We start from the raw sequence: 24436 nt of genomic DNA, 5'->3' as shown, positions 1-24436 counted from the left end.
TCTGGACCTAAAACAAACAAAAAGCACACATGGAATTAGGTCTGAAAATCAATGTACATACAGACTTGAAATTTATGCTTTGGGTGGGGTTTTGCTTGTTACATCTCTCTCAAGAACACTTTGGAGAGGAACTTTAAAATAAGAGCTTACTTATTCACCACATTAAGCCTCCCACGGCCTTTTCAGAATTTTATTTACAGAGGGGAAAATGAAATAGCTCCTTACTTCCAACAGCTCATCTCCACTGAAAAGCTTCCCGCTGTGTCCAACAGGACCTTCTGGTAGAACAGATCGGATAAAATGATGTCCCACTGTGGCTTCCAGACTTATCCCCAACCCACTGTTCTCACTGAACTTGCTCACATGGGCTACCTGAAAGGAGAAAAAAATCATCACAACTATAATATTCTTCCCTTCGTTTTCTCTTCTCATGTATACATTTTATGTTCACTGTTCCCCAACCCACCCCTGCACCCACCCCCAGATCAAGTTTCTCACAAAACCTTCAAAAACTTTAGTGTAAAGCTGCAAACTTTGGAGCTTTGCCTCGGAAAGAGTACTGATGATTATTGGTTTCTTGAACCAATACAAACCAAAGAGAAGCAGTCAAGTGCAAGCACCCAAGACATTCTGCAGTGCCTGCTGATGCTAATAACAGAGGGAAGGTAGCCAAAGCTACCAAGCATGAAATCAAAAGCCTGAGGTCACACAACAGCATAAGAAAAGACACACCCTTAGCACTTGCCATGGGCCAGGGACCATGCCAACCCCATTACACAGATTACCTCACTTACTTTTCACAAGCAGGTATACTGTCTATCCTTGTTTCCCAAATTTGGAAAATGAGGTTCTGGGAGGTTACCTTTGATAGAGTCACATGGCTAGAAATGGCTAGTACTTTAACTAAGGCATCATGAACCTAAAGCCCAAGCTGCTGACCTTATGCTTATGAAGCAACATGTTTTTAAAAGTCGAAGTTTAAAACCCGGGAATAAGCTTTCTATTTCTGATGGTTACACTCAACAGTGAAGAATGTTAGGAAATCATCATATCCACAAAGAGTCCAATTGTGGCAATATTAAAATCAGAAGGTATACTAAACATGATCTACTTCATCCCCTTTACAGCTAAGGACACCGAAGGGTAGAGAAAATATTGTTTCATTACAAAAGACCATTTACAAATCTCAATGGTAACAAGCATAGGTTTAACATCAGAAGCTGCCTTATTTCACTTTGAGATCTAATGCTGGGTGAAATTCCGCCACTCCTTAAAATCCAATTTAGGAATCACTTCCTCCAAGCAGCCCGCCAGGTCCCTACTTATAATGTCCATCAATCCTTCTCTCTACTACACACTCCTCCTAGGATTTCATTTATGCTGTACAACTCCACAAAAAACAATCTGAGGTCCCAATCCATGTCATATTTACCCACATCTGATGAGGGTCAGTAAATACCTTAGTTCTTTCTTATAGTAAATTAACCTGTGACAGATTATTGGAAGTGTCACAAAGAGAGCAGTGCACAAAGGTTCAGTTTCAGGTCTTGACCTCTGTGACAAAATGGTTAGTGAAAGGGTATTGTTCACTCTTCAGCTACCACCTGAAGAAGCGCAATCTCACTTATGCTTGCCAGCCAGGTTTAACTCTACCCCATAGAAGGAATCCCCCAGCTTGTTTTTCATGTTAAAGCAAAATTAAGCTGGACCTTGTTGTACTTTTCCATTACTCCATTTGAAACAGCAATAGCAAATGTACTTACTCAAATCTTGTTTGACCTTCAACCATTTTGAGTGTTTAAAAAAAAAAAAAACTGTTCTTTATGAAGATTAAAAGAAACAGTAAGTGGGAGTTCCTGTCATGGCTCAGTGTTTAACAAACCTGACTAGTTTCCATGGGGACGTGGGTTTGACCCCTGGCCTTGCTCAGTGGGTAAGGATCCAGCATTGCTGTGAGCTGTGGTGTAGGTAGTAGACCTGGCTCAGATTCCACGTTGCTGTGGCTGTTCCATCGTGTGACAGCTGCAGCTCTGATTCCACCCCTAGTCTGGGAACCTCCATATGCCATGGGTGCAGTCCTAAAGAGACCAAAAAAAAAAAAAAAAAAAAAGAAACAAGAATACTACTTGGCTTGGCACAAAGTACTTTATAGATGTTAGTTATTATTTATATTATATGTCATTATCGGCTGTCTATTATCTCTTCTAATCTAGAGTTATTGAATATTATGAGAATATGAAGAATTCTACCTAACCTAGTAATGAATTACTCTTTTTGAAATTCCTAAAATTGGTGTCAACTTGGTTAAAAGCTCTTTTTAGGATAGCAGATCACAACTGCTACATTAGGTAGGCAAACTGTTTATAAACATAAAACATTCACTATGGCATAAGTGATATGAGGAAAGCATGCAGAATAAAACCCCTTAAAGAGAATAAAAGCATAAGATATTGTGATAAAGGAGAAGGTCCTTTTACAATTCTGTACATAGGTGATGATGATTTTTGTTTTATTCTTAAGTAAATTCTGTCATTCCATTCTGATTTTTTTCCATAAATCCTAGGAACAAAAATCAGAAAAACCCTTGTTTATATCAATAAATATACACCACTGTCAGACGAAAGGGTGGAGTATAAGTTCTAAAACATCCATCCCATATATTTTAGCATCCTTGGTTACCACCCAACTTTCTCCAACTTGAATATTTTTAACATCTGAATCAGCACATTTAGGTCTTCAAAAAAAGTCCTGGGCATTTACTACTTCTCTAGGACTCTTCACGATGATGACCTTTATTACTGTCAAGAACTTCATGCTCAAATACAGTTCATGAGTTAGGAAGTTAGGGCCGGTGAGCTAACCCACCACTATTTCATAATTAATCCCCATAATCCTTTGCCACTTGGTCAGCAGGGCAGTGTCCTGTCGTTGTGCATCTTCTATTTCTTCTCTCTCAGCCAACAGTGATGGATACCCTGAAAGAGTGAACACAATTAAGCTAGTGACATACTACAAAAATCTCCATATCTTAACATTCTATACCAGGGACACTGTGATCAGAACCTGCCTATCATACCAAGTCAGAATCTTCAGCCATTACATGAGTTCCTCTTATTTCTCTACACATTTTAATAATTCAATTTAGAATCCTATCCTCTTCATGTTCCAACACTATTCCCTTTTAAGAGCTATGTTTTAGGTGGTTACATTTCCATTAAAGTACCATATACTATCTTTTATTTATGAGAACAAGGACTCCCAGGAGCTCCAGGATTCATTTTGAGGTCTTCTGGTGATGATATAGTAAAAAAGCAATACTGCCTTCTATGTTAGTTTATCTCTTTCATTTTCATCTGGATCCACAGAGTAAAGAAGGGACCACACTACATCTTAGCAAAAATAAACACAATAAATTAATAAAAATATATGCATGTCCATGTACAATAAGAAAATATAAATAAAAATAAACATTAAAAATGGAAAATGTACATTAAATTAAAATCCTATAACTGCAATCATGCTGACAAAAGGGAAAGAAAAAAATACAAAATGATATCAATATTGAATTGAAACACGTAGCTAAAAGAAAATGCTTAAGAAGGATTTAAGTCATATTCAAAGATTGCCGTATCTCGTAGTTCTCACTCATCAAGATTGTATTCTAAAAAATATATATATATATCTAGGAGTTCCCATTGTGGCTCAATGGTTAACGAATCTGACTAGGAACGATGAAGTTGTGGTTCGATCCCTGGCCTTTCTCAGTGGGTTGAGAATCCGGCGTTGCCGTGACCAGTGTTGTAGTTCACAGATACAGTTCGGATCCCATGTGGCTCTGGCGTAGGCTTAGCTCCAATGAGATCCCTAGCCTGGGAACCTCAATATGCTGCAGGAGTGGCCCTAGAAAAGGCAAAAAGACAAAAAAAAAAATCTACAAGGTATCACTCCCTAAATTATAGATTTTTTGTTTATCACTTCTAGCATTCAGATTTCAAATTTAAAGAGTATTCTAAAATTCAGATTTCTCATTAACTGCCTCCTTGTTAGTGGAATAAATGAGCTTTCACTCCAGGCCTATTTTTCAGGTTTGTTATGCCTTCAATTAATAAAATGATTGTTTTCTCCTTGAGAAACTGGAACAATAAACTATATATTTCTTTAAAAATCTGGAGACTAGCCCCCCCAAAGTGAGTGTTTTCTCTTCAAATTTCTATTCAGTCTAGAGAGGGATAAATGTGCAGGGTGAACATAGATTACAGGAAATCTTTCGACCTGGTGAGAGTTAGAAAGAGGAGGGCACTATCCTTCCCATAAAGCCGTTCTCTGATCCTGCTGTGTTTACACAGGCAGGCAGTGATTTAAGCGGGGTGGGATTTTGAGTAGAGAAAGTGTGGGATCTGGAAGCTGCTGTGCTGAGATCTGTATTCATACAATCAGTCTAAAGGCACACAAGTCTCCATTCTCCCCATTTCCCAAATGCCCCAAGATTTCAGGAATATTTAAAATATAATAAAGCCCCATCTTGTGTTGACAGTGAGAAGTCAAATGACTTTCCGGGCTCACATAATGAGTCAAATTTCTGTGGAAGAGGCAATGACATCTATCCCTTGTCTGAGGACCAGCACTGGAGTAGATGCAGACATTTTTCCTTTATTTTAAAATGAATGTGGGAATCATGATTGTAAGGCTACACCCTCTCCCAACCATGCCCCACACATATATGCACATTCACCAAAGCAAAAGCGATGGCTGAGCCTTTAAGACAGTTCCCCACACCCTTGTCCTCTTACTATTTTAAGTTTTAGGCTTTGAAGCATTTTTATCTTTTCTCACTACTTTTGATATTCACTTTATCCTAAACAATTTCTACACCTAATAGCATAAAAATGGCAGAATGTGATTAACATCTGTGAATCCTACACATCTCACTCCTGAATATCACTGCAAACAGAAATAGTCTTTTAAAACAAAAAAGGTAAATCACAATTTTCAGCAGAAAAAAAACCTTAACAATGAAAAAGTGAGTATTTTAAAGAACTACAAAGCTTCAATATAATTATTTAAGGAAGGGCAGAATTCTCCTAAGGAAGCTCCATCTTGGTCTTTGTTCAGTGAATTTAAGAAATGCCTACAGCAATACGACATGTCAGGGAAGCATACAGCATCCAGTCTAAAAAGATGGCAGCGACATTCTGGCATAACTGTATATATATTAAAACACTGAAGCTCTAAAAACTTTTTAAACAGTTTGGTGTCTAGGTTTATCGTTAGAGAAGTCCTAGAAGGGCTTAATAATTCCTCTGTATAGCTTCTTTCAAAATTTAGAATCTTTGAAACATTTAGAATAAAAAGCCCCCCCGAATAAAGATAATTTCATACCTTAAAGAGCTTATGCTTTAAAGATACTCTTGCTTTCATTTTAAAACATACTTTAAAACTTTACTATATTTATTTTTATTGCTCAATGAGAGATATGAAGGCATGTCCTAAGAAATAAGGAGTCTGAAATAAAACCATGGATGTAACTGAATGATTCCTAAAAGTTCTGGTTAAAAAGAAGAAAAAAGACTGACTCTGTGATAAAAATCTGCCGGTTATAAACAATTTTAACCCACTAGAGCAATTAATCATGTCTGTAAATATGGACTTTCACGAATCTCTGTTTTGAAAGTTTTTTACAGTGTATCCATAGAGCTTGAATCACATGTATAAAAATCACTTTCTAAAAATAAATAAATAATAATAATAACCTGGCTCCAGGTGTTTACCTTCTTCAACTGGTAATATGCTGGTATTTCTTCTATGCTCTTGTAAAGAATCTTCACCTTCTTCATGATTTTCTTTAAGATAAGAAGATTTTAGTACTTACATCTATAATATAATTAAACACTTGAAATTTTCAAATCTCACTATATTTATTTGAACCCCTGGAAAAACTTTTCAATAACCACATGTACTCAAAGGAAAGTTCTCCCATTAATGGGACAAAGAAGTGATAGAGTTTGCCTGTGACTGGCCTCCCTTTCTCTTAGTCTGCAATCAGTCGTGTATGGCATAAATGCCAGAATGGTCAACAGTTTGAAAAATGAAACAGCACTTTCTAATCAAAAGCCTGACTTCTACCAATAAGCCCTCACATCGGTGAGCTACACAGGGATTTGGTAATCTTCAGAGATACACATGTTCAAACAGCTTATGAATGACATTTCCAACTGTGGAATTAAGAGTCTCATGCTCTACTGGCTGAGCTAGCCAAGCCAAAACATGGAATCAGAGTTGATTCCTTTGGGAAAAAGCTGGGAATTAGAAATGTTATGGGGAGGTCATACACAAATCTAGGCTTAATAGGTCCTCCCTAAAGAGAAAACATGGCAATGACATCCAAAAGGAAGGCAAGGACAAAAAGGTAAATGACTGCACACATTTCCACATGAGAAGTGGTGAATGAATAAAACACGACAGAAATCTGCTTTATAAAGAAGCTCATTCTATAGTTAATGGACACATCTCTGGTTCCACTTAAACCCAACTTCATTAAGTTCTCTTTTTATTTCATTCATGGTGAATAGTTAAGACTAAAACTCATTCTTTAATAATTTCAGAATTAGAAAAAAATCAAGTGATTTGAAAGAGTCTAGCCAAAAACCAGAGTAAGTGACCTTACCTTTGCTTACACTGCCATCAGCAGGAGACAAAACCGTGTCTTTGGTGACATCCTCCCTTGATGTGAGCTCTGCTTCTTGCTTCATTCCTCTCCTCATCAGTGTCAGGTGCACAGTCTGTCCTGTGTGTCGCAACACCTCTACTGCTTGTTGATTGGTAAAACCCTGAAGGTTTGTGCCATCTACCTGTGATAAGCATATGTTTAAAAATGTCCTTTTTATTAGAAAAAATAATATGATATTTGCATTATCAAATCACCAAATGCATGGTCACCAGTTGTCAGGGACAAGAGAACTGGGAACAAGAACTGCCCTCACTGGGGAACAGACAAACACCTGCTTGGGGACCAGTACTAGATGAGTCACACGGGAATCACTCCAGATTGTTGTGTCAGGACTATTGTCCTTTGTTTTAATACAGACTAAGGGGTCTCACTTCTGGAAATTATGAGCCAGCAGTTCTAGGAAAGGGTCCAGGAAGCTACACTTTTTAAAATATTCTTTTATTTTTGCCATATATTAGTTTTAAACTTATCATGTGATCCTAATGCACAGTCAAGTTGGAAACCAGTACTATGCAGGATGTAGAAGTACAGAAGGCAGTGAAGCAAGCGGCCACTGAGAGTGCTGACGAATTCCAAAATCATACTCACATTGGCTTTGGAAAGACAAAGAGGACAAAACTACTTTCCTTTTCGTAATTTAAAAAATTTTAACTACACTTGATATACACTGTTCCTTCAATTTTTGCAGCACAGCAAAGTTTACTTCTTTGCCTCTTTAAAAAGAAAAAAAAATCTCCCTTTTTATCTATTTCACAAATAAAAACACACTTGAAGATGCCCCACTCATCTTTCCAAACTACAGACAAGATCCTATCACCCACATTGCTTTCCACAGAACACTCCTTAAGACAATGCTCCAAATTCTCAACATGGCCTCGAATGCTCTGGGTCAACCTGACCTCCCACCACCGACCTCATCCTGCAAGATGCTTACTCTGCCCCCCAGCCTCAGAAGACCATGTCCATTCCTGTGACCTTCAGCACTCCCTTCAGGCATGAGGTCTCTGTAAGTTCTGTCCCCTCAGTCTAGACTCTCTGGACAGCCAACTCCAGCCCATATTTTCTCATCTATTCACTTAGAAAATACCTATAACTGCTTTAACTTCTCAGTTCTCACTTAGTCACTTCTACAATTATGCTATTTTGATGTCCTTGACTAATGCCCAGGCCCCAGTTACCATTTCTTCTTCACAGCACTTGATCAGAAGTTTAATTTTACAGTTTCTGCCATTATTTGGCTTATGACGGTATTCTCCAAGAGGACATCAAAACACAGTGCTGTTCACATAGTAAATATTCACAAACCGGAACTGGCTCATATGTCTAAATTTATTTGTAAAGAAAATTATATTCTGGAATTAGTAAATGCAGATTATAATATCTTATTTTTTAAAATTCTTAAAACTTGAAAACAGTTTGAAAAGGGAAAAAATAAGTTTAATGTTGAAATTCAAAGTCATTGATATTCCTTCTGAATTGTGACAAGGCTAAAAAAAATGGCTATAGAAACGCTGTTAGTGTCATGCTTTTCTCAGTATAGTTTGACCACATTAGGCACTCAAATACTTACTAAATGAATAAGTATTACAGTAAGATCCCGAGTTGCTGTGGCTCTGGCGTAGGCCAGTGGCTACAGCTCCGATTCAACCCCTAGCCTGGGAACCTCCACATGCCGCGGGATTGGCCCAAGAAATAGCAACAACAACAAAAAGACAAAAAGACAAAAAAAAAAAAAAACACATTCCAGGCCCCAAGTTCTGAGATAGTAAGTACTAGCATAGAAGAAATTGCTATAATGGACTAATTTCAGACTTTTAAACCTAGACTTTAGTTCAAACTTCTCAGTATCTTCTTCATGTGTAATACAAGAATAATGACACCTACTTTTCCGAAATTACTTGCATGGCACTGTACTGTAAAGATACTCAGAAACTGGTATACTTATTAATAAAAAGTGACTAATAAATATAAAAAATTCAAGTTTTCATGGGAGCAGTGTCTGTCAAATATAATTACATCCATCATATATGAGACAAAATCACCAAAACCTAAATTAAGGCCCAGGCTGGCTCTGGTCCCTCATTATCACAGGAAAAGAGTTAAGAGGTGGCTTTAGACCCCACTGTACCAGAGACAAAAGTACTGCGGAACTATGTGCAATGGCAATAAACTGCCTCTGTGCTACATTAAGGGCAGATCCAACATCCTCATAATATGCAGTTCAGGTACCAAAATTTACAGGGAGAAATCCTAGTTGAAGCAAATGGAAAACCCCTGGTCCTTAGTCCACTCAATCTAGCTGGCCAAACCCTCCTCCAACACAGCCTATTCCTACATACACATATAAAGAGAGAACTTGAGACAATTAACAAAGACACAGAATATCAAACACAATGTTTGATACCTGTCCTTATTTACATGCTTATTTAAATTTTTCTAAATCAGACATAATTCTATACTGCTTTTATCAAAGATTTCTGTATACCAATCTAAAAAAAAGGAATACATGATTTTGTCTAAAGACAAGCATGGTCAACTTTAAAAAAAAAAAAGGTAGAGTCCTTCTAATAAGTAATTCATATAAAGAATAGTAAAATATAATGAAAAAAGGTCTCATTTGCTCTACTCCCTGCCCCCATAAGGCCTATAGAGAAACCCTAGGGGACAACAGAGCATAAATCATAAAACAGGAATCTTAGAACGAAAGAGTTTAATGTTTTAAAATAATACTTCCTCAGAGTTCCAGTCGTGGCACAGTGGTTAACGAATCCGACTAGGAACCATGAGGTTGCGGGTTCGATCCCAGGCCTTGCTCAGTGGGTTGAGGATCCGGCATTGCCGTGAGCTGTGGTGTGGGTTGCAGACACGGCTCAGACCCCACATTGCTGTGGCTGTGGCGCAGGCAGCGGCCACAGCTCCGACTAGACCCCTAGCCTGGGAATCTCCATATGCCGCAGGTACGGCTCTAGAAAAGGCAAAAAAAATAAATAAATAAATAAATAAAATAATACTTCCTCAAAATAGTAGTAAGATAATTTCTTAGTCTTCTTACCACTTCAACAATTACAAAATGAAAACAGTATAGTTTCAAATAGCTGCTAAGACATAACTGAAAAAACAAAGACAATAGTTGTGAAAATGCAACTAGTGCAAAGAATTTTACTACCCCATCTCAAAAGCCCACAAGATGGTAGTATTTTGCACAAAATTAATGCAAGATCAGAAGTACTGCATGATGTTCCCTAGAAATCTGAGGTGTTTCTAACTCTGAGGTAAGAGAATCTTGCTAAAAATTCAAAATCAGAATACTGATTATAGCAAAGAAAAATGATTTTATTGAAAGCAGGTAAATACTTCAGAAGAAGGGGGCTTTTATTTTTGAGTCAACACTTTCCTGTAGGGTTGATCTTGTCCAAGCAAAATTATATTTGAAGTTCCACTTACATAAGAATGAAAATAATGACAAGTTTGAAGGGAATATTTTGTGAGATTCAAATGTGTAATTATTTCAGGCATTCAATAAACATCTGCTTAATTAAACTGTACTTATGTGCCAAGTATACTAGGTATTTTAACTGAATAACTCCTTTAGTTTTCCTAAAAATCATACTATGGAAGTTTGCTTTTCCCAGTTTTGTAGGTAAAGAAATCCTGCTTCTTGCTAAATGGTTAACAGAGTTAGATGATCCAGCAATTCCACTCCAAAGTATACACCCAGGAGAAATTAAAACATACTTTTACATAAAAGTTTGTACATGAATTTTCAGTGTGGCATTGTCTAGTAAGAGTCAAAATGTGGAAACAACCCAAATGCCCATTACCTGATGACATGGATAAAATGTGGTATGGTGACACACAGAAATATTATTCAGCTATAAAAATAAATTAAGGAGTTCCCATCATGGCACAGCAGAAATGAATCCAACTAGGAACAATGAGGTTACAGGTTCAATCCCTGGCCTTGCTCAGTGAGTTAAGGATCTGGTGTTGCCGTGAGCTGTGGTGTAAGCCCACAGCTGTAGTTCCTACTGGACCCCTAGCCTGGGAACCTCCATATGCCACGAGTGTGGCCCTAAAAAAAAAAAGGCAAAAAATTTAATTAATTAATTAAGAATTGATATATGCTATAACATGGATGAACCCTGAAAACATTATGCTAAGCAAAAGAAGCAAATCACAAAAGGATCACCTCTTAAATGGTTGTTTTTACATGAAAAGTCCAGAACAGGCAAATCTATAGATTGGTAGTTGTCCAGGTCTGGAGGATGGGGGAATTCAGTAGTAACCACTAATGGGATGGGGTTTCTTTCAGGGGTAATAAAAATGTTCTATAGTTGGTTGTGATAATGGATGTACAACTGTGAATATACTAAAAGTCTCTGAATTATACACTTTAAATGGACAAGTTGTATGTTCTATGGGTTGTATCTCAAGAAAGCTAACTGTTAAAAGAGCTTTCTATTGGATTAAAATATATAGCTTGTGAGGAGTATTAGCTATGTATTCAATTTTTAATTCCTTATCAGATATGGATTTAATATATGTATATATTCACTCTCTCTTTCTTCTTTTCTTCCAAAATGAAAAAGTGTAGTTAATTTTTAATCTATATTAAAAAAGAGATACAACAGGAAAGCTCTTTTCCAGGATATAGTCAGCCTAGGTGGGCAAGGATAACTTAATCTTAAGAGCAAATTTTAAGAGGTAAACAGGTGTAGTTAGGAGTTCTATAGAACTAAGGTCAAGAAAAGGAAGCTGCAATGTAGAAGCAAAGAGCAGAGACAAAGCACACCTTTTTTTTAATTGTGAAAGAAAACTCAAAACATGAAATTTACCATCTTACCCATTTTAAGTATACAGCTCAGTAGTGTTAAATGTATTCACTTCACTATATGATAGACTCCAGAATATTTTCACCTTTCAAAACTGAAATTCTACACTCACTAAACAACAGCTCCTCATCTCCCCTTCTCCCTGCCCCTCACAACAACTATTCTATTTTCTGCTTCTAAAGTCTGACTACTTCAGCTATTATTAAGTGAAAACAAACAGGATTTGCTTTCTTGTGCCTGGCTTATTTCACTTAGCATAACATTCTCAAGACGTAGGATTTGACAGAATTTCCTTCTATATAAGACTATGTTCTGAAGTCCCGCTGTGGCTCAGTGGAAACAAACCCTACTAGTATCCAAGAGGATGTGGGTTTGATCTCTGGCCTTGCTCAGTGAGTTAAGGATCCAACCTTGCTGTGACTGGTGGTGCAGGTCACAGAAATGGCTTAGATCTGGCATTACTGTGGCTATGGCTATGGCGAAGGCCGGCAGCTATAGCTCTGACTTGACCCCTAGCCTGGGAACTTCCTTATGCTGTGGGTGCAGCCCTAAAGAGAAAAAGAAAAAAAAAAAGACTACATTCTATTCTACTGTATGTAGATACCACGTTTTGTTTAACCATTCATCTGCAGATGGACATCTGGGTCACTTATCAGCTGTTGTGAAAAAATGCTGCAATGAACAAGGAGTCTTCTATCTTAACATTCTACTTTCTTACTACTCTTAAGATCCTAAAAGGATAACAAAGACTTCATTTAAGCATAAACAAATACATATTAAGATAAATCAGCATCCCCAAAATGTATTCTCAGGAATATTAATCTATGTTCGAGGAAAGAAAGGACTCATGATTACAAAAGTTTAGGTAACTCTGAAGTATAAGGGTTAAACAAGTTTCTTTACTGCAGAACTTCTCAGTCTTGATTTTTCAATGTGCAATGTGAAGCATGTATATCACATGCAGTTTTTCCTAAACTTATTTAACCAGAAAGCCGTTGATGCAGGGTCTCATGAAATTGTGTTCTGAGAAGTAGTTAAGGTAGTCCAGTTACCACAAATACTGAACCAACAGTTGGATTCTTTATACAGTGTCTTGAATAGTCAGATGGTGAAAAAAAAAAACTTCTAATGTTACTAGGATAACAATGAACAACTTGATCTAATAGGAGGTGCTGGATCTATTTCTGCTATTCTTTCTACTCTTAGAGCTAAAGGGAACTTTGGTCATGGTGCCAACAATAACAGCATCATTTTGCTAATGTAAAAATGCACACAACCCTAGTTCAGATTCAAGTACACTAAAGATTTTAACATCTACTCTTTTCTTTAATCTATATTTTTTTTCTATTTTTTCTTATTTTATTTCTTAGGGCCACACCTGTAGCATATGGAGGTTCCCAGGGGTCAAATCAGAGCTACAGCTGCCAACCTACGCCACAGCCACAGGAACACCAGATCCAAGCCACATCTTCGACCTACACCACAGCTCATGGCAACACCGGATCCTCAGTGGGCAACACCCACTGAGCGAGGCCAGGGATTGACCCCACAACCTCATGGTTCCTAGTCAGATTCGTTTCTGCTGCACCACAATGGGAACTCCCTTAACATCTACTCTTTAGCTTTGCAGTGTCTGCAACTAAAATACAAGTATGATTATTAATGTGACCAACTCACTACAACCAGACATCAAGTGTATCAGAAAATATTCAAGAAAGAGTCCTACTTTTAAAATTGAGATCAATAAAGCTTCTACCTAATGCTCTTACTTCCCACAAAATAATAAAATGGGTAATTATGATGTCAGCCTCAAATCACCAAAGCAATCTTAAGATAGTACAAAGCTACCTTTCGTTCTTAAAACTGAGTAAACTAGGAGAATGCATTTCTCAACCATTAAAATTAACAAAGCTAATTAAATATGTTACTTACTGCTATAATTTGGTCTCCAATTTGGATTCTTCCATCATGTTCAACAGCACTGCTCTTTGTAATGCTCTTTACAAAGATTCCTGAAGGTTCTAAGATTAGAAATAGGTTTGGTTTTGGTTTTTTGTTTTGTTTTGTTTTACTATTTACAAAGCACCCTCAAAGAATATCCATTATAAAGTACAATTTTGAATAGATATAACTTAACAAACCACACAAACGAAAAACACTGGTAGAAATTGAGGCTACACAAAAGACAAAGGTTTTTGCCCAACTGAAATAAAATATACGTCGCTTGCATTAAATTATTCCTAAGGAAGGTTTCAATTAGTTTATCAGAAAATCTGAAAACATATTGATTCGATTATTTCATAAGACGAAGATATCAGAGGAATTGCCAAGATAAAAGAAATGAACTATTAATGCTTAAAAACTACCTAATTTTTTATCGCCAATGTAACCAGCAATGGTAATTCCCAATCCTTGGACATTTTTAGTGAGTTCTACATCAAATGTCTCACTTTCTTCACTTTTCTGAGTGGAAGCATCAACCTAAAATAAAACGAATAAGTAAATATACAGAAAAATAAACATATAAAGAAACAATATACTTCTTAAGCCACAATCTCATTTAGAAATAATATGATACAATTAGGTATTAGAGAACTCTGCTAGAGGATTATAATAGGGATTATTCCTTAGTCTTGACAACTTGGACTGAGCATCACATTTTTGCTGAAAAGGAATGTCAGGAGTAAAGCTGAATGTCCCAATCAGAGAAACACATTATTGTTTCTGTGTGGAAAATGTAAAAAATCAAATAGTTTCTTATTTTAACAAACTCTATTTTCAAGGATGGCTCATCTTCGTTTTTGAAGGAGTTAGGATATTAATACAGTTGAAACAAGTCATGTTTTGAACTCATATCAACAAGTTCAAGTCTAGCTTTGCCAATGAATTTTTTTCTAAGTATCACTTTGCTCAACTGTCTATCAGGAATAAGAACAAGTCCAGCTAACATTTATTTAACAGTTTCTATATAACAGGCACTTGACATATCTCAATTAATTTACTCCTTAGAATAAGCTTATGAGGTAGGTACAATTACTGTCAATTTTTCTCTGAGGAATCTAAGGAACATAAACTCTTCCAAGGACAAACAGTGAGCAATCTAGTAGAGGCACAACTGGAAGGCAGATAGGTTGGTTACAAAGCCTTGCTGTTATATGCTGCATAGTACATAAATCCCTCCTAGAATGTATGTGGGGGGTGGGGTGGAGGGCAGTGTACTGTCCATTCAGGACATGCTGTTACTACTATTTTATGTTGGGAGCTGATTCTAACACCATGAATATGAATCATCTTCCAGATATATTACTAATAGACTGATGATTATTTTGAAAGCCAGTGAAATGTACTAGAAAGCTAATAAAAACTGTCCTTGTATTTGCTTTATAAATTCAGGCTTTAAGAAGGAAACATGCCTTTTGGCACTGATTTGTTTCATTCTTGGAATGATACCTGAAAGCAGGTTTCTTTAATATGCAGACTTGTTATTATATATGGGACTGAAGGGCAAGGCTGCCTAAACTGAATATGAGTGGACTAGTGTAGTAGGTCATCAATAAGTTGACGGCATCATATGTCAGTATGGGGTCAGCATATCCCACAGAGAACCCAGGAAGATACCAAGAATGAAGTTTATGGTTTGAATGGACATGCAGGTCAGAGCTAGCTGATAATGCTTCCTGATTTTCTTTACATACGCTCTGTATCTCACTGATAAGTCCACCTAAATGAGATATAACTTCATAATAAAGTTTATTTTTTCATTGTACATAATTATCTGTGCAAACTTAGCAAAAGTTTAAAGTTTAGATAATTACAAGAAAATGACAGGATGAAATCTGCTTCAATTGAAACAAATGTGTTTTCTATTTTTAATAAGACTTATGCGAGTGCTATTTTAGAGGGTGGCAATTTGACTATCGAATGGTTTTAAAAGGGGCACAAGCTTCAGAAATGATGATATGCACAGAATAGATATTTTTCTAAGCTTTCAATTACATCAAGTGGTTTTCGGTATTGCATTCATTTATATATTGCTGAATAAAGTGTTTTGTTTACCACAAAAGAATGCCATTTAAATACTTTCATAAACAAGCTTGCTTTCTTTACTTCTTTCTCCCTGCAAAAAATAGCAACCAGATTCAATCCTAAAAACAACAGAATCATGAAAAATTTCAAATGTTCTAATAAAGTTTTAAAGGGCTTGCAGAGGTTAGAATATTAAAAAAAGAATTTGTAGCAAACAAACACTATAATAGAAAAAAATATATATAACTATTTTAGATCTGTAAGAAAGGACTGTAAAACTTGCATTTGCCATAAAGTTCATCTAGAAATTGAGAGGAATTATCTTCCTAAATATTTAAGAAATTGCTGGATAAAATTATTTTGTTCATAATTTAATCCACAAGTCTTGCGACCTGAACTATTTCAGATAACCATCACATTCCAATAATTTTGAAATGTTCTAACTTTTTTCATATCAAGTTAAGAACAAAGATGGAATGCTATGCCTACGAATACAGCTTTTGTTACAACCTAAAAGCATAACTGTTGTTTAAAAAAACTTGACTGGGTCAAGGACAGACTTCTTAGGACAAATATGATAGCAGTTCTACAATATACCTTAAAATAATAATATTGAAAGGTTTTGGTAAGCTTTATTCATCCACTCTGCCCCCAAAAAGACACTAAAAGAAACTTAACTGACATATCTCAATTAATTTACTCCTTAGAATAAGCTTATGAGGTAGGTACAATTACCATCAATTTTTCTCTGAAAAGGAAATGAATGGAATTTACAGTCAACCTTACCGAGGGCCTTCAAAATAAGCAAAAGTTAGAATTCAAGATTTTAGGTATTAGTAGCAAATAATTCTTCAAAATTTATCCACACTTCAAAACACTATTCTTATAAATGTGCTGCTTAAAGAAAAATGGAAAATAGTAATCTAATATTTTTAATTCATACAACCTCTGTTATACTTTACTCCTAAGTAATAAACAATTATTAGTGCTGAAACTTCTCTACATTTGAATTGTTTCATTCTTTAGCATTAATACACTAACATTAAAAAGTCTAATTTCTAAATAAACATCATTATCATGTAAGAGCTATAGTCTATGACCTTCCCATTAACCATTTTTAATCTCCTTACCCGCATCTCTGGAGTGGAAGATGGAGATGAGGAAAGCGTGACACCCAAAGAGGCGGATGCTGCTGGTTCTTCTATCGCACCTCTCGCAATCATCAACTTGACTCTATTGCCACATTGTCTGAGGACTTGGGCCACTTGCTCACTGCTCATTCCTGCTAGATCTGTGTCACCAATCTTTAGGATGTGGTCACCACTGCATAATCTTCCATGCTGAATAAAAAGAAATCGATCAGGATGTTACTGTTGTTACTACCAATATTAATATTATTAACTTCATCAGAGAAATCCTAAATGAGGAAAGGGAATAATGACAAAAGACAGGATATGAATTACCAACCATGGTACATTAAACATGTGGTTGTAATGTTAGCTGTCTTCTGAAGCATCCTAATGTCATTCAATGTGATACTAATAACTAAAATTCACAAATATTCTTCAAATCAATAATTTATATGAGCCTTTCATTGATTTCTTTGAACGTGATGTAAGAAAACACTGGTCTTTCTGTGAATTTTTGGAGGGACCCCCAAAAACAGAAAATGCTATTAAAGAAAGATGAAATATAGCTCAATATACAAATATATAATATTCAAAATATGGTATGAACCACAAAAAAGCACTGAGTTAGTACTATAATTTTCTGCCTTGCCATTTCAATTATAAACATCCCTAAAGAACACATTTGCAGGAGAAATCCTTGGGAGATATAAATGCATACAGACAAGGGAAGTGACCAGCAGTCTGATAAGCCTCCATATAAGCCCTGCCCACTAGAACCTCCTGCAATGATGAAAATGTGCATTGTCCGACACGACAGCCACAGACAACATGTGGCTATAGAGCACTTGAAATATAGCAAATCCATTTGAGAAAGTGAGGTGGTAATTTTATTTAATTTTAATTAATTCAAATTTGAATTTAAAAAGTGATATGTGGCAAGTACCTAGAGTATTAGACAGTGCAACTCTACACAGGAGATAAAGCTTATTTATCACAAGCCTGTCAATTAGAGAAATTCCACTGCATACTGCTTGATACTGGATAATGTTTAAAATTTAAAAATAAGAAAACATGCATACTATTGTGTCACTGTCAATACCTCTACTGATAAGGTTGCACATAAATCTGCCTTTCATTTATGAATATGAAAAATATTTACAAACCTAACTTCATAATTTAAATACACATGCAAAAGCAAACAGCTTTATAAACAAAACATTATAACCAATGCAAAAGATACACTAGAACTTGTCAAATTAAAATATAAATCATAATTAATAACTTTAAATTTTCACACATACATTCTAACATTACATAGAATCAATAGCAATGCTTTAATTAACTACTCTAAGTGATTAAAAAGGCTGTGATTCATATACAAAGATGAAACCAGTGACCCATCCCTAAAAGAACATGAGTCTTATTTTTTTTCCCCTCAATAATGAAGTATTCTTTTTTCCCATAATACTCTGAGGCTATAAAACAAATAACTAGGCTCATAAACATGGTTTATCATCATAAAATAAAGGAGAGCTACTTCTATAATAATCAAAATCATAACCTGGGCTTTAGTCTATGAATCTCAAGAGTCTTAAGATCACTGTCTATAACTGTAACTGAAGATCAAGGTCTCTTTTCAAAAGTAATTCTCTTCAGGTCAATGAGAAACACTCTACAGAGAAGACTGGCCAAAAAAAAAAAAAAGATTCTAACATTATCATATTATGTGATAAGACATAAAAGATCTGCTGGAGTGGCTTACCTGATCAGCTACTCCTCCAGGGAGAATGGTTTTCACGATCACACCAGTTGCTTTTCCTCCTACAATGCCAAATCCCAGACCAGAACCATCATTCACCAATTCGATAGTTTCCACATGCTGCCAGTGAACCTGAAAACAAAGCTCCCATGTTAATTTGAAAGCATTTAAGAAAAACTAAAATTTTTATTACACTTGAGATTTTTGTGAATATTATCTGTAATTAGTATTAAATAACTGAGTGCAGACATAATAATGAGCCTTGTTTCCCTTTTATTTGGTATACTTCTCTTTCAACAGATTGTTAGTTACTGATGTAATGATTCTTGTTATTATCATTATAGTGACCACATTTTACCAGGTAAAGAGAGACAGCAATTTGTGAGATACTTTTTAAAACTTAAAAAAAAAAAAAAAAAGGCAATGAACAAGGGAAAAAGAAGAAAGGGTTAGCTGTAAAGAACTTATGCATAAATCCTGTTGCACAGGATTCCAAATTAAATGAGCTCTTAAAGTCACTGACTTCTCAGTGAAACAACATACAAAGCAAAATCACGATTTTATTTGCTTACAAATGAGTCAATTTTTAAGGGATTAGACTTTTTTTAAGGCATGATATGAAGTTAAAAAAAAACTACACCAAGAAAACTAAAAAGGTTTTTTAAAAGCTGGAAACTTTATCATAATTACATAACAAGTATCCTAGGCTAGGGAGAGAGAAAAGAACAAAAAGGCAAAAATCCAGGAAGTACAAAGAACTTACAGGAATTGTGAACCTGTACCAAACCAAAAAGAATTAGAAAAATATATTCTGTTCCTCTTGAAAATCATGTGTACTTACCGGATTGGAGTGAGCTGAAATGGTGCTGGCCGCAGAAGGAGAACGGGAAACTATGGGGCTGATGAGCTGAGGCAATGAGCCTCTGGCAATAACTAGCTGGACATTATCTTTGGCTTTCTGCAGGATGCTGATGGCCTGCTGATGTGTAATTGTCTGATCGAGTGCCTGTCCGTTAATAGCGAGGATTTGATCAGTTTCCTTCAATCTCCCATCTCTAGGAATGAAAACGGAGGTAAAAGATAAACTGATGGCTCTCAAGAAATGACGGTTTCTCCAACATGCATTTTCAGGTTAATTTTAAACCCATTTTCTTTTTTTTTTTTTTTTGTCTTTTTGCCTTTTCTAGGGCCGCTCCCACAGCATATGGAGGTTCCCAGGCTAGGGGTCCAATCGGAGCTGTAGCCACCGGCCTACGCAAGAGCCACAGCAACGCAGGATCCGAGCCGCGTCTGCAACCTACACCACAGCTCACCGCAACGCCGGATCATTAACCCACTGAGCAAGCGCAGGGACCGAACCCGCAACCTCGTGGTTCCCAGTCGGATTCGTTAACCACTGCGCCACGATGGGAACTCCCTAAACTCACTTTCTAATGCCCACACTTTGTAAGCGTTTTCCTGTAGTCCTACATCTTTTTTCAATTTATTTAATTTTTATCTATATGAAATGGTGTCATTTTTATGATAGTCATTCCATGATTCAGGTAGGCCCGGTCATTACACTGTATACCTTAGTCTTACACAGTGCTGTATGCCAACTATATCTCAATAAAATTGGAAAGAAAAAAAAAATGTTTTTGTTTTGGCTACAGTTACCCACCCCTAATGAAACCCTCCCAGTCAAAAGCCTTCTTTTCAGCTACCCACTCAACCTATACATTGTGCTTTACATGTTCTAATCTACAAATGAAAGCAAAGATGTATATATTTAGTTATTGCTTTGAGTAATAAATAAAATATAGTTCAAATTACCACAGGCCATTTGTATCTCTGTCTATAGAGTAATTTTGAAATCTAATCAAAAAGAGCCCATTTAATAACAATGAGAGCAATGTCCTATTCAAAATGTTCTGACCTTATTAAAAAGTAGTTAAGTTATGACTATATTTAAAAGTTACTCTTCTTTCAAAGGACTGAGGATTTAGGATTGGCATATGCACACTTAGCTATCTGGAATGACTGCTCCAATGGGGACCCGCTGTGTAGCACAGGGATCTCTACCCAATATTCTGTGATAATCTATGAGTAAAGAATCTAAAAGAGAATGGATGTGCGCATAACTGAATCACTTTGTGGAAAAGTAGAAATTATCACAACACTGTAAATCAACTATGCTTCAAAAAACTTTAAAAAATGAAAACAGAACTTTTTTTATTATAAAATGCTAATGATTTAATGATTTTTAAAAACCTCCAGGAGTTCCCGTCTTTGCACAGCGGCAACGAATCGGACTAGGAACCATGAGGTCTCAGGTTCGATCCATGGCCTTGCTCAGTGGGTTAAGGATCTGGCATTGCCGTGAGCTGTGGTGTCGGTCACAGACATGGCTAGGATCCTGCACTGCTGCTGTGGTGTAAGCCAGCAGCCATAGTTCCTACTGGACCCCTAGCCTGGGAACCTCCATACGCCGCAGGTGCAGCCCCCAAAAGGCAAATGACAAAAATGAAAAAAAAAAAGTAAAAATCTTCAGTTTTTTTGTCTGTTTTTATTCATTTTTTGTTTCTCAAAAATCTCCCAAGGTGATCAACACCTTCTGAATGTGGTATCAAAAAGAGAAGTTACAATATTGTAAATCAACTTTGCTACAATTAAAAAAAAAAAAAAAAAAACAGTAACTTAAAAAAAAGAAGAAGAAGAAGAAGAAGAAACTGGCAGTCCCACCTGTGAGCCACACTGCCCTCCTGGATCTCCTGCACAAATATCCCTAGCTCTCCCCGGTGTTCACTCCGCAGGCCCACAACACTGAACCCCAGGCCTCCACATGGAGGTTTAAGGAGCTCAAACACTTCTACATGGCGACCCTGCACAGGAAAAGAAACAAAAATAATTAAATGCCCATCACTACACTTGCAGTAATCTTATTAGTGGCATTATTCCACTTATAAAAGAGAAAATTTTTAAATTTTTTCCTAAGATAATCCTTAGCACTCATCCCACCTAGAATGAGACATTTTATTTAGCCTGAAGAATTTTTCTGGAACATAACATATAATGTTAAGTTTAATGTGATGATAAAAAAAAAGGAGGAGTTCCCATGGTGGCTCAGTGGAAACAAATCTGACTAGTATCTATGAGGACACAGATTGGGTCCCTGGCCTCGTGTTTAGTGGGTTAAGATCTGGCGTTGTCATGAGCTGTGCTGCAGGTTGCAGATGCAGCTCAGATCTGGAGTTGCTCTGGCTGCAGGGTAGGCCAGTGGCTACAGCTCCAATTCGACCCCTAGCCTGGGAACCTCCATGTGCCATGGGTGTGGCAATAAAAAAAAAAAAATAGGAATAGAAAAATCTCTGAACTCAAACTTGCAAAAAAATCTGTCTTTTGCATTCCAATTTTTTCAGATGTTGTATCCTCATTAATAAGAATATAAGGTTTTAAAATCATTTCATGTATTTAAAGTATGTATATAACATACAGAATCTAAAAATGTATAAATATTCTTTAAATTATCCACGGCTCAGTTATGTTCTTAATACATGCTATGGTAACCAACAGGAAGAAATGCTCTTACCCGGGCCATATTTTTGATTAGTTGATCAAATTCATCACAAGCAGGTTTCCCATTGATGTGTTCAGTACCCAATCCTGTAAGAACTTCCAGATTCCCATTATTTGAGGATGATAAAAATGATTCATTTTGCAGGGGAGGAATTACAGCTGGGCTGAGATGTGGAATGTGGGCATATTCGACATTTGAAATTGTTGAAGTTGCAATGTTTACCTAGGAGTAATATGGAGATATTAACAACGTTGACATTCTATAAACTGTTTCACAGAAAATATCCCAAGAGAAGTAATAATGAAGTACATATGAAATTTCAAAATATCCATATCCTTTTAATCAGCAACTCTATTTCAAGAAATTTATTTCAATGAGAAAAATGAGAAAAATACACAAAGATGTATATACAAGAATGTTTAATGCAGCACTACTTTTTAGGTGGAAAAGTTTTAAAAATTATCTCCCAGTGTTAAACTTCAAGGTGCTCATTAAAATACAAACACAAAATATACACCCAGAGACACATTCTTAAGTGAAAAAGCCTAGTCTGATTCAAAGTACACTCAAAAAATGTTTGCATGTGTATTAAACATCTGGAAGAATATATACCAAACCATCAATAGAACACTAGTCATCCCCATGGGATTCTAGAGGACCGTTTATTTTCTATATTGTTTGAATTCTTACAACAATTTATGCAGTAAAGAATTTGGTCTTGGAGTTCCCGTTGTGGCGCAGTGATTAACGAATCCGACTAGGAACCATGAGATTGAGGGTTCGGTCCCTGCCCTTGCTCAGTGGGTTAAGGATCTGGTGTTGCCGTGAGGTGTGGTGTAGGTTGCAGACGCGGCTCGGATCCCGCGTTGCTGTGGCTCTGGTGTAGGCCAGTGGCTACAGCTCTGATTGAACCCCTAGCCTGGGAATCTCCATATGCCGCGGGAGCGGCCCAAGAAATAGCAAAAAGACAAAAATAATAATAATAATAATAAAGAAGAAGAATTTGGTCTTTCGGAAAAAGAGGCCTGACTGGCTTTGTCCCTAGGTCCCAGGAGGTAAGTTCTAAACCATTGGGATTTCCCTGATTAGGAGTGTCTTTGCTATTCAAGCTGAGCTCCAAGGCCACATGGTATCAGCTCAAATTCCAAAATTAAGTAAATCACATAGGCAACTAAGTCCCAATAAAAACTCTGAACAGTAGTTCCCGTTGTGACTCAGTGGGTGAAAAACCCGAGCAGCATTTATGAGGATGTGGGTTCGATCCCTGGCCTCACTCAGTGGGTTAGGATTAGCACTGCCACAAGCTACAGGGCAGGTTGAAGATACAGATTGGATCCCATGTTGCTGTGGCTGTGGTGTAGGCCTGCAGCTTCAGTTCCAATTGGACCCCCGGCCCAGTAACTTCCATAGGCCACAGGTGCAGCCCTAAAAAAGAAAAAAGAAAAATGAAAAACTCTGAACACCACTGTCACGTGAGCTTCCTGAGCTGGTGATATCACAAGTACTGTCAGACATGGAGTGTGGGAAGGGAACATGTCCTGAGAAAAACATGCTTCACATTTGGAATCTTCCCAACTCTGCACTTTGTGTCTCTTCCTTAGGCTAATTTTTTATCTGTATCTTCTCCCTGTAACAGACCACAACCCTGAATAAAACAGCTTTCTAATGAAGCACTAAACCTGAGGGGGGAACCTCTTAATCGTGCAGGTGGTAACAGAGGTAAGGACAGCCTGGTGTGGACTCTTCCTTCCAACTTTGTTTTTTGGAGCTTATCTCCTTGTTGTTGGGATCACAAGTCTTAGGCAGAGCTGCCAGTCTGCAGGACCATGCTCTCAAAGGACACAGTATTGCTAACCCCAGGCACAGTGGTATTAAAAAACAACAACAAAAGAGATAATGTCATTTGGGAAAAATATTCTATAATTACTTGTGTGTGCTTGTCATACAGAGTGAAATAATCTAATAATAATAATAATAATATACTTATTACTAAATAATATTACATTAAATGTTAATGTACTTATATATAGTAATATTTAAATAAAACTATATTTTGGAGATTAATCCCTTGTCAGTCACTGCATTTGCAAATATTTTTTCCCATTCTATAGGTTGTATTTTTGTTTTGTTCAGGGTTTCCTTTGCTGTGCAGAAACTTTTAACTTTAATTAATTCTCATTTGTTTATTTTTGCTTTTATTGTCATTACTCTAGGAGGTGGATCTGAGAAGATATTGCTGTGGTTTATCTTGAAGAGTGTTTGGCCTATGTTTTCCTCTAAGAGTTTTACAGTATCTGGTCTTATATTTAGGTCTTTAATCCATTTTGAGTTTATTTTTGGGTACGGTGTTAAGAAGTGTTCTAATTTCATTCTTTTACATGTAGCTATCCAGGTTTCCCCGCACTA

The 24436-nt window shown here is 36.5% G+C and overlaps 1 protein-coding gene across 7 annotated transcripts in view; it reads right to left on the bottom strand.

The window, feature by feature from the left end:
- The window catches only part of MPDZ (multiple PDZ domain crumbs cell polarity complex component), a 170091-nt gene that overhangs the window by 87891 nt on the left and 57764 nt on the right, over positions 1-24436 (bottom strand). For 6 of the 7 annotated variants that reach the window (XM_047767639.1, XM_047767642.1, XM_047767645.1 and 3 more), the window contains exons 4-14: positions 22043-22252; positions 21196-21335; positions 19316-19529; positions 18478-18606; positions 16716-16925; positions 13926-14040; positions 13492-13580; positions 6665-6848; positions 5751-5840; positions 2866-2975; positions 226-372 (exon numbers count right to left, since the gene is read on the bottom strand). In XM_047767639.1, the coding sequence (XP_047623595.1) occupies positions 226-372; positions 2866-2975; positions 5751-5840; positions 6665-6848; positions 13492-13580; positions 13926-14040; positions 16716-16925; positions 18478-18606; positions 19316-19529; positions 21196-21335; positions 22043-22252 (1638 nt within the window). The remainder of the gene's footprint in view (positions 1-225; positions 373-2865; positions 2976-5750; positions 5841-6664; positions 6849-13491; positions 13581-13925; positions 14041-16715; positions 16926-18477; positions 18607-19315; positions 19530-21195; positions 21336-22042; positions 22253-24436) is intronic. The other variant, XM_047767641.1, reaches the window with a different exon arrangement.

Source organism: Phacochoerus africanus, chromosome 2 (assembly GCF_016906955.1).
Source record: "Phacochoerus africanus isolate WHEZ1 chromosome 2, ROS_Pafr_v1, whole genome shotgun sequence".
Taxonomy (NCBI): domain Eukaryota; kingdom Metazoa; phylum Chordata; class Mammalia; order Artiodactyla; family Suidae; genus Phacochoerus; species Phacochoerus africanus.
The sequence above is the reverse complement of the archived record's forward strand: the minus strand, read 5'-3'. Positions and strand labels throughout refer to the sequence as shown.